The 10,844-nt window shown below is 44.0% G+C and overlaps 1 protein-coding gene across 1 annotated transcript; it reads right to left on the minus strand.

Moving 5' to 3' along the window:
- Positions 1-517: 517 nt before the first annotated feature.
- On the minus strand, positions 518-5,907 carry LOC123966181 (sickle tail protein homolog). The gene is made up of 6 exons (XM_046042385.1): positions 5,594-5,907; positions 3,419-3,523; positions 2,955-2,992; positions 2,674-2,843; positions 988-1,163; positions 518-638 (listed from the first exon to the last, which is right to left on the minus strand). The coding sequence occupies exons 1-6, from the start codon at positions 5,905-5,907 to the stop codon at positions 518-520; spliced, it is 924 nt and encodes a 307-aa protein (XP_045898341.1).
- Positions 5,908-10,844: the final 4,937 nt, after the last annotated feature.

Here is a 10,844-nt window from a genome sequence, read left to right on the forward strand (position 1 = left end):
GCTGTGTCTTGCACGCCACAGATGATTTGACTTCATCTGCCGTGACATCATTAGAGGCGTGATGTCAGAGTGTGTGTAAATGTTGAGGCTAATTCACCGCTTGGGCCACTAATAGAAAGTCTGATCTGTGCTTCAACTTTAAACAAAAGAAACTGATGTTATGCTGTAATGCTGTATCTTTTCTAACAAAATCCTATGAATATTTTATTCAGTGGAGTAAGACAGTGTGTCTTTGCTCAGCTTGTCTGCGGGAAATTGAACTCTCACGTGTCAATGTCTGACTGAAGGCTTCAGTGTGTCAATCCCAGTGAATGTCAGATACTGTAATATTGTCAGATACACATGGTTATACACATGTAATTATGTCCCAGAGGCAAATGAATTATCAAAATGTAGTTGAATCAAGCCTTTAAAAAATACGTAACATGTTTAATGAGTAAAATAAGTACAACTAAATTGAAATTGGGTAGTTACAAGGGCAATCAGAGCAGCCACAAATGTGTTTAGGGACAGAGTTTCACAAGGACTTGGTCCTCGACATTGGAGATGGGAGGTGGGTCATAAGGAGCACGATGGTGGAGAAGGTGGGAGATGTAGTAGGGGGCCCGGTTGGGAGTGAGGAGGAGTTTGAACTGAATCTGTTGCAGGGAGTGGAGCTGAGAGTCACAGAGGGGATCTTATGTAACTTTTGTTGAATAGTGGCCCCTGCGTCCACAAGTGTTGATCACTTGTTAGTGGTCAATTCTATAATGTAGTGTAACCGTAGCACAAGTAGGGAAGTGTCATAAAGTGTGCTAACATTAACCGCCACAGGCTTGCTGGTCACACCAGACCACGACTTCAGCTGCAAAACCTCTCAGTGTCTTGAATTGAGCAAGGCTGTGTTTTATTGCTAATGAAAACAACTTTTTATTTCTAAAAGAATAACTGTGCTACTTCTTCTTTCAAAATTACACAGTCCTTTCTCAAGAAAATTCCAACTCTTACCTGAGCTGTGTGAGTATCTTCTCCTCTGTAGCCAGGTAGTGGATCCTCTCCTCCTCCATCGCAGCTCTCCGTCTGTACGCTGCCTCCTCAGACTGAGCCAGCTGACTGCACATCAACACCACCAGCTCCTGACCTGCCATCCGCAGCATCGAGCTCACACTCTCCTGGTTCGACAGCTGGAACAAATGAAACAACTCAGGAATTAGGATTCAGCAACTGTGCAACTTTTTTGCTTAGCTACTGGTGAGGCTGATATCTCAGACATGTGCTCAGCATTCATGGAGATCTTTCCTAAAGGTTTTGGTAACTCCCTGACAGCAGTCCCATCTGTTAGGAGTGTGGTTTTGTGTTCATGTCTTTCCTGTTTAAGTCTGTTTTTGGTTCTGTGTTTCTCTGTGTAGTCTTGTTCAGTTCTTAGTTTTGTGCTTTAGTTCATGTTAGTGTTATTCGTGGTCTGTGTATTTCTGTGTTTCATTATTTGATCTTATCTTAAGGGTTGTAGCTTAGTTTATTCTATGTTTATCTGCATGTTTTGCACCTGTCCAAGTCCTTAGTCCTGTGTTTCCATGTTTTAGTGTAGTCCTGTCTCCTGTTTGGTCCGGTCTGTTGTACAGTATTTCCATATTCTGTGTTTTACTTTGGTAGATCTGTCCTGGTGTGTTCCCGTGCACTTTACTTCCCGTTTTATTTTGTAATCTTCCGTGCCTGGTGGTGTTGTCTAGCTTTGCTTCCTGTTCTGTTCTCCTTAATGTGATCCACCTGTTTTATGTTCCTGCCCCACTTGTTTGCCTCACCACTTAATGCCTGTGTTCTGTTCCGTCTGTGTTGGATCATTGTGGTTTGTCATGTAGTTTGTGTTTGCTTTGCTCCTGCTCCCAAGCTTCTTGTGGATCTTTGGTTCTAAATGGATTTCTTGTTTTTTGTTGGACTTGTATCTACCACCGTTTTCCTGAGTATGCCTTTAGTTGAATAAATGTTGAACTGAATCTGCTCAGCTCTGGTGTCCTGCGTTTGGGTCCTTAACTAGCTCACACACTGCAAACCTTAACACCATCAAGCCAAACATTTACACAGAAGCGATACAAATATGTAATGGACAGATTGCCATGAAATGGACTGAATACTTATATATGCCTAACTCTCAACAAACTTTGCTTTGTGCCTCGCTGAACCCAAAATGTTTTTGTTGCATGCACCTGACTGTTAGCTTGTGGGAAGCTAACAGAGGTGTGTGTGTGTGTGTGTGTGTGTGTGTGTGTGTGTGTGTGTTTTAGCTGGCAAAAACTTTGTTTACATTTCCAAAGAGTGTGTTTAAGGTTTATTAATTTTATCTTCATCCTCCTCTTCCAAATCTAGAAAAAGCTCATTATCCTGTTCACACCTATTCACTAAGCCATTCCCACTTTTGAATGATCCAATCAAATCTTAATTTGGTTTAAATCCTTGTCATAACTAAACCCTGCTCACATACTGTGTGCCTCAGGTGCTCTTACTGCCCTGTCACCGTGTACCATATATTGTCTGTGCTCCCAATGAATGTGTATTATGATGTATTTCTTACTATCAGTCAGTTTCAGGCTAACACAAATGTGTCATCACATCACTGGAATACCCAACCTTGTCTATAATGTGTACTCTTCTTCCCATATTAACTTCAGTGTAATTAGCGAGTACTCCCGTCAGTACCTGTAAGAGTCTGAGCTGGTTGAGTTGGAGTCGCAGCTCGCACACCTTTCTCTTTGCCAACACCAAGCTTGGCCGCAGGCCGCTGCCAGAGGGTGGGGCCTGTAGAGCCAGAGGGGCGGGGCTGATGGCGTCAATCAAAGCAGTGGGGTTCTGAGGCTCAGCAGACACTCCTGTAGGTTGATGAAAGGCGATTTTAAGGTTATCATCTTGTTCAGGGCATAATAAATGTGTTGTTGGTGGTAATCACAATCTTTATTAATGTAGAAGAAAAAAATTCTCACCAGGTCTGTTGAGGAAGAGTTTGAGTCCAGCAGTTTCACTAAAAAGACACACAGTTACATCATAAACCTAACCATCCCTCTAGCCGTGGATTGTACAGTATATAGAACTCATTTCATGCTCCCTGGATGGGAGAAGTACGGTTGGCACACGTATGTGTGAGGGACGCCTGTGTCTGTGAAGCGCATGGGTGAAAAGCGAAGGGAAAGTCAGTGTGACGTGTACCGTCACTACGGTTAAGAATGTACTTCGACTGCCATACCAATGAGCCTGACTCTTTGGTGTCGAGTCAAGTTGCAGGTTTGGTACCCTGTAGACCTGGGTTCCAATCTGGCTGCTTTTGCTCTTCGCTACAACTTTCCATACTATTGATGGGTACACATATTGTGGATGAAACATATTGGAATTGAATTGCTGCTGTATAAACTCCTGTTGGCTTAAAGGGATAAAGGCAGATGTTACAGACCTGACAGCCTCCTTGACTCCTGGAAGATCTGGTCCCATAGAGAGAGCATGTTGCACCAGACCTGCTAGACTGGCTATCTGCTCCTCCATGGCTTTCATTCTCTCACTTCCATAGAACAGAAACACATGCATCAATCACATAACAATTATACTAACCATCATGAAGTGTTGTCACACATGTCTGCAGAAATTGGTAGGTTGATAATGTCTAACTCATATGATGTGCTGTTTACAATTGTTTATGGATCTTTACTCAAATAATAATTCTACTAATAGAGAGTCTCTGTCTGTATCACTGTAAGCATTAACCCACGCTTCCAGTTGATTCCAATCAGCAAATGCTTTTATTTTCTTGCCTGCGTTTGATGTTTAATATAATATGTCATTACAAAGATGAAGGTTAAAATCAAGGGCAACTGGACTTGGTTGAAGATACTGGAAGACGTTTCGTCCCTCATCCAAAGGACTTCTTCAGTTCTGACTGACTAGCAGGGAAACTCAGCTATTTAACCTCAGTGGGGTCGTTTGCCAGGATCGTCGATACCGCTGGTTCGTTAGTGTTCCTGGTTGCTGTAACGACAGTCGTTAGGACTACCGGTGGCCAAGACTGAACGACCATCGTTATTATCTTCACCTGAGGCCAATAGGTTACATTTACTTACAAAGGATAGCATTGTAAGTGGGGGATAAGTGGTGGCGTAGACCCCCTCCTCTGTTTAATGACGGCTTCTCGACCACTGGTGTAGATGGTTTCCTTGACACCTCTTTCAAACCATCCATCTTCTCTGTCTAAAATGTGCACCTGGTGGTCCTCAAACGAGTGTCCTCTGTCCTTCAGATGTAAGTAGACTGCAGAGTCTTGACCTGAGGAGTTGGTCAAACGCAACAACATTGTGATTCCATACGTGTCTGGAGTATCAGAGAAACTCAGGAGGATTTTCAACAAACACAACATCCCTGTGTTTTTTAAACCCAAGAACACACTAAGACAGATGCTGGTACACCCCAAAGACCGCACACCCAAACACAAGAAAAGCAATCTAGTGTATGCGGTCCAATGCAGTGAGGAATGCACAGACCTGTATATTGGGGAGACTAAACAACCACTACACAAACGCATGGCTCAACACAGAAGGGCCAACTCCTCAGGTCAAGACTCTGCAGTCTACTTACATCTGAAGGACAGAGGACACTCGTTTGAGGACCACCAGGTGCACATTTTAGACAGAGAAGATGAATGGTTTGAAAGAGGTTTCAAGGAAGCCATCTACACCAGGGTTGAGAAGCCGTCATTGAACAGGGGAGGGGGTCTACGCCACCACTTATCCCCCACTTACAATGCTGTCCTTTCATCACTTCCCAGGAAACTCAACAAACGTAACCTATTGGCCTCAGGTGAAGATACCAACGATGGTCGTTCAGTCTTGGCCACCGGTAGTCCTAACGACTGTAATGACTGTCGTTACAGCAACCAGGAACACTAACGAACCAGCGGTATCGATGACCCTGGCAAACGACCCCACTGAGGTTAAATAGCTGAGTTTCCCTGCTAGTCAGTCAGAACTGAAGAAGTCCTTTGGATGAGGGACGAAACGTCTTCCAGTATCTTCAACCAAGTCCAGTTGCCCTTGTCTTTAACCTTCGTTGGATGAATATCATGCTGTATAGACTTGAAACTGAGACCATAAACTCATTAGGAAAGTGTTTAATGAGGTAATAAATCAAGTAGGAAATATGCTCATTTTAATATTATTTCAAATGTTTTTTCTTATTTTTGCAGGGGTCGCCCTCTGCTGGCCGTTAGAGAGAATGCATGTTTAAGTTACTTCCACATTGGCTTCACTCGTGAGAGCCGTAGGTTGTCACTTAGTGGTGACAAACTTGTAAAAACATTTCTCCATGGCACTACTAGTGGTGGAAAAACTACACACTTAGGCGCTACTGTAATGTTTGTGAGTCAACAGTGAATACAGACAAAGAAATTCTCACAAGTTTCTCATTTTGGAGGACTTTTGTAGTTCAGGCAAGTTTGAGGTTGAGCTTTCCTGTGTTGAACGCTGTGTTAGACTACTTGAAGATATCCTTCAGGGAGACAAGTTGATCTACACTTCATTTAGTATACACCCTGTAAAGTGCTTATAATGAAGTAAAATGATTACTCTGGCTCTCAGCTAACCTTTGGGCATTGCTGGCACTCACGTGACCCTCAAACAGTCTCTCAGGTTGGCCCAGAGGGCTGTCCACAAAAACAGACGAGGTGGAGGACGACGAGCAACTTGTTCTGCTTCTGTTTACAACCTCCACTGTGGCCCCGTTACTGTCCCACCGCAGGGACCGGCGAATCGGTGACATCCTCTCTGGAGGCAATAGGCCCACCCCTCCAATTATCTGCCCATCAACCATCCTGACTTCACTGACTCTGTGAGGGGAAGAGGGCGGTGTTTTGGTTCCCAGCAGAGGAAGCTGGCTTTCTCCATACTTCCTGCTCATCTGCCTGTATGGTAGAAAAAGACAATGGATGGCTTCATGTACACCTGGGGCCTCATTTATAAAACTGTATGTAGAAAATGTTGCTTATGTACAAAATACAGGAAATGTATACACACAAAAATAATACTACTAATAATAAAACACTGCCTACACCGATTTCCCTTTATAAATCCATTCAACTTGAAATGTGGCGTATGTGAGCCAGCTCCTTGTCCGACCCTTTAAACGCCCATAGTTGCCTAGAAATGGTCAGTGAAACACCCCTCATTAATATTAATACGTGCTGACTGCAGGAAGAAAAGGAGGCAAACTCTGAAAGAAAAGCTACAAAAAGAAATTTAACTCGGTGTGACTGACGTTCTTTTTGGTGAAGCTGAAGCATGTTGTTTGGTGGGTAAATAACGCACTTTGATGCAACGCTTGTGTACCGGAGGAAAGGGGACACTGGAGCTCCACCCCCTCATAACCGATCTGCAGGAAGGTGCATCCCTCCTGAGAAGTGACAGAGGTGAAAGGGGACACATACATGCTGTACAGGATGACCCAGGTACTAATTTGGAATCCCCCATTTGAAAAGATCGTAAACCAAATGCATTCTGCTTGTGTTTAAACATTTATTTAGGCGACACAAACAGTCCACTCACTAAACAAGGCTGCTGATGAGTTAAAAGAAATACGACTTGTTTTATGTGACAGACAGCGGCACACTGAAAGATCTACTGAATTAACAGTGTTATATTTTCCATAACGTTTTTACAAGCAGCACATCACATCTACACAGTGTTTGGCTCGATAAGGCAATGAACATGTGATAATACATGAAAGTACGCACTCTATTTGCTCGACTGACGCAACAAAAACTGTATCAGTGCTGCTTCCTTTAGGCAATATTATCAGGAAACACTCCATAAACTTTCATTGTTATGCAGATGATACTCAGTTATATCTATCAATCAAGCCAGATGCAACTCATCAGTTAGCTAAACTTCAAATGTGCCTTCAGGATGTTAAACCTGGGTGACCAGTAATTTTCTAATGTTAAACTCAGATAAAACTGAAGTTATTGTTCTGGGGCCCAAGCACCTCCATGATGCATTATCTAAAGACATAGTTTCCCTTGATGGCATCGCCCTGGCCTCCAGCACCACTGTGAGGATTCTTGGGGTTATCTTTGATCAGGACATGTCGTTTAAGTCTCACATTAAGCAAATTTCAAGGACCACCTTTTTTCACCTACGTAATATTGCGAAAATCAGGAACATCCTGTCTAAAAGTGATGCAGAAAAACTAGTCCATGCATATGTTACTTCTAGGCTGGATTACTGCAATTCCTTATTATCAGGCTGCTCGAAAAAGTCCATTAAGACTCTTCAGCTGATCCAGAATGCTGCAGCACGTGTTCTGACAGGAACCAGGAAAAGAGATCACATTTCCCCTGTTTTAGCTTCTCTGCATTGGTTTCCAGTAACATCCAGAATAGAATTTAAAATCATTCTTCTTACCTACAAAGCTCTTAATGGTCAGGCACCATCTTATCTTAAAGAGTTCATAGTACCTTACTACCCCACCAGAGCACTGCGCTCCCAGAATGCAGAGTCTCCAAAAGTAGAATGGGAGCCAGAGCGTTCAGCTATCAAGCCCCTCTCCTGTGGAACCAGGTTCCAGTTTGGGTTCAGGAGGCAGACACCGTCTCCACATTTAAGAGTAGGCTTAAGACTTTCCTCTTTGATAAAGCTTATAGTTAGGGCTGGCTCAGGTGAGTCCTGAACCAACCCTTAGTTATGCTGCTATAGGCCTATACTGCCGGGGGACTCCCCATGATGCACTGAGCACCCTCTCTCCTCTACTTTCTCTCAATCTGTATGCAACCTCATCCCATAAATGCATTTTACTAACTCGACTTCTTCCCTTTCCCGTATACTTGTGCTTTATCGTCCCTCTCCTCTCTCCTCCTATCACTTCCTGCAGGTGTTTCTGGCTCTGGAGATGTGGAGTCTGGATCTGTGGTTGCGAGTCACCTGCGTGTTCCTGCTCGACACCCTCTGCTACAATTATTGTTACTAGTCCTATTGTTATTATTATCATTAACATTACGATTATTAACTCGTACGTGAGTGCAGCCAGGCTAGATGGGGTTAACATATCACAAAGTTTTTGCAACAAGTTATTGAACAGTTACATTTATCTAATGGGTTTCACTGACCATCATTTACTCAGTTTAGATTTTTACATCTCACCAACTACTAAAAGCAGCTCTTATTGGCACTTTATTGGCATGCCGTGGAGTTTTATAGTGCCCTTTTCAGAGTGGAGGACTGCAATAAACAGTGTGTGGACGAGCTGATGCAGGGGCTTCCTCAAGGGTTCTGAAGACAGCTGTCCTGGATGCCAACATCTCCCTGGAAGAGCTTACTGCTCCAGTGGGTCAGATGGCTTCTGGTGAAGCTCCTGGACTGGATGGATTACCTGTTGACTTTTACAAACACTTTTGGAGATGTTTAGGAGCCGACCTGCTGGAGGTTCTCCAGGAGTGTTCCAAGACAGGATTGTTGCCAGCTACTTGTCGGCACGCGGTGCTTTCATTGTTACCAAAAAAAGGAGATCTGGCACTACTTAAGAACTGGAGACTAGTGGCTTTGCTATGGACAGACTATAAACTTTTTTCAAAGGTGCTAGCCAATAGACTTAAAAACTATCTGGACTTAATTATCCACAGAGATCAGTCATACTGTGTGCCAGACAGATCTATTATGGATAATTTGTTTTTTATGAGAGACTTATTGGACGTTTGTATAATATATAATGTTGATGTAGGCATTGTATCATTGGATCAGGAGAAAGCGTTCGATAGGGTTGACCACGGTTTTCTTTTTTCCACCTTAAGAGCTTTTGGGTTTTGGGTATGGTTTTATGTCACTGCTTGGTTTGATGTATAAGGAAGCTTTTTGTTTGGTGAAGGTGTCCAGTACAGCTTCAGAGAGGTATCAGGCAGGGATGTCCAATTTCTGGACAACTGTATTCATTAGCTGTTGAGCCGCTACTCAGTAAGCTGAGATCCAGGTTGTCAGGACTTATGTAACCACTTCACTGACAGTGTCAGCTTATGCTGATGAGATTAATTAACACCGACGCTACCATCTTAGCTGGGGACGACAGAGAATGAAGATTTTGGGAGTGTTTCTGGGAACAGAGGAATTTGAGAGGAAGAATTGTCAGGGTGTTTTGGAGAAAGTGTGTACCAGGAATAAATGGAAATGGCTGCTACCTCAGCTTTCCTATAGGGGGAGGGTCTTGATCATCAATAACCTGGTTGCCTCAACCCTATGGCACAAGCTGACAGTCCTACCTCCACCAAGGGATCTGATTGGAAGAATCCAGAGAGCCGTTGTGGATTTTTTCTGGTCGGGCCACCACTGGCTGAGGGCAGCGAGATTGTACTTGCTGTACAAGAGGGAGGACAGGGCTTGGTGGACATTACATCATGCATTACAGCCTTCAGGCTACAGATGGCTCAGACACTGCTATACAGCTTTGGGCTACCATGGACAGACACTGCCGTTTTGCTGCTGAGGAGGGCCGGTTAGGATATGATAAACATCTGTTCCTAATTCAGTCCCAGCTCATGGATCTAACTGGTCTGACACCCTTCTACAAATCTGTTTTACAGGCGTGGCAGGTGTTCACCTTCCAGTGGAAAACAGCGATGATACCAGGGATGTGGCTGTTTAAGGGGCCATTGTTTGGGAACAGTTTTATTACCTCTCAGGTTCTTTCATCGAGCAATCTGAGATCTAGACTGAGAGAGGGGGGATGTGTCAAACTGGGACATTTTATGAAAACCTCTATTCCTCATTTGAATGTACAACTCAGCATCAGATCCAGCAAACCGCTGCATAGGCTGGTGGAGGAGGTTTGTGCTTCCCTGCCGGAAGTCATTAGAGCATTTGCTGAAGATCGTACGCTCTCTGGCCAATGGGATGATGAGTGTGAGTATGTTTTTCCTTCTCTGGTTGTCTCTCCTGTGGTGGAACAGTGGCAGGAGGAGCAGGACGCCCTGCTGTCTCTAAGAACACCAGAGTTGGGGGAATTTGAGGCATTGGGAAAGAAAGCAGCCTACCAGATCAGCACCAAGGTCTTGAACGTATGCGCCCTGACAGGAGTAAAGGTGTCGAGGTGGACAGAGGTTTTTGGCGTGGGATTATCCCCAAGGGGCTGTTGGCGGTCCCTGTATAAATCTCCCGTTGAAAAATGGACATGTGACCTTCAGTGGAGGATCATACATGGGGCCATAGCTACTAACAGGTATCTGGTACACCTTAATCCTGGTACAGGGGACGGCTGTCCTTTCTGTTCACAGACAGAAACCATACATTATCTTTTTATTCAGTGTTCCAGATTGGTTGGACTTTTCAGCCTACTACAAGAGTGGATTCACTGCTCTACTGGGAGCACTGCTCTTTTAGTCTTTTTAACTATGGTCCACGGTTCAGTCTGGTTTTAGGAAGTACCACAGCACTGAGACTGCCCTGCTTAAAGTCACCAATGACCTTTTAATGTCTGCTGATGAAGGCATGTGCTCAGTCCTTGTACTCCTGGACCTTAGCGCTGCTTTTGACACCATTGATCACAACATCATGTTAGACAGACTGAGGCACTGGGTGGGGATCTCTGGTACTGCCCTAGAATGGTTTTCATCCTACCTGTCAAATAGGAAGTTTTGTGTGTCTGTAAACAACTATGTCTCCTCATTCTGTCCAGTTAAATATGGTGTGCCTCAGGGGTTGGTCTTAGGACCCATTTTGTTTTCCTTGTATCTGCTTCCCCTTGGACATATTATCCATAAACATGGCATTTCTTTTCATATTTATGCTGATGACACACAAATATACTTGCCCGTCAGATCCACAGACCCTGGAATGCTGAGTTCACTTAACAAC

The sequence above is a fragment of the Micropterus dolomieu genome, unplaced genomic scaffold, assembly GCF_021292245.1.
Source record: "Micropterus dolomieu isolate WLL.071019.BEF.003 ecotype Adirondacks unplaced genomic scaffold, ASM2129224v1 contig_12872, whole genome shotgun sequence".
NCBI lineage: Eukaryota > Metazoa > Chordata > Actinopteri > Centrarchiformes > Centrarchidae > Micropterus > Micropterus dolomieu.

Excerpts from the sequence above, each read along its gene's own strand:
- LOC123966181 (XM_046042385.1), bottom strand. The coding sequence starts at position 5,907 with ATGAGCAGGAAGTATGGAGAAAGCCAGCTTCCTCTGCTGGGAACCAAA. Across the intron at positions 2,993-3,418 it reads GGAGTCAAGGAGGCTGTCAG|TGAAACTGCTGGACTCAAAC; the intron begins GTCTGTAACATC and ends GTGTCTTTTTAG. Across the intron at positions 639-987 it reads AAGATACTCACACAGCTCAG|ATTCAGTTCAAACTCCTCCT; the intron begins GTAAGAGTTGGA and ends TCCCTGCAACAG.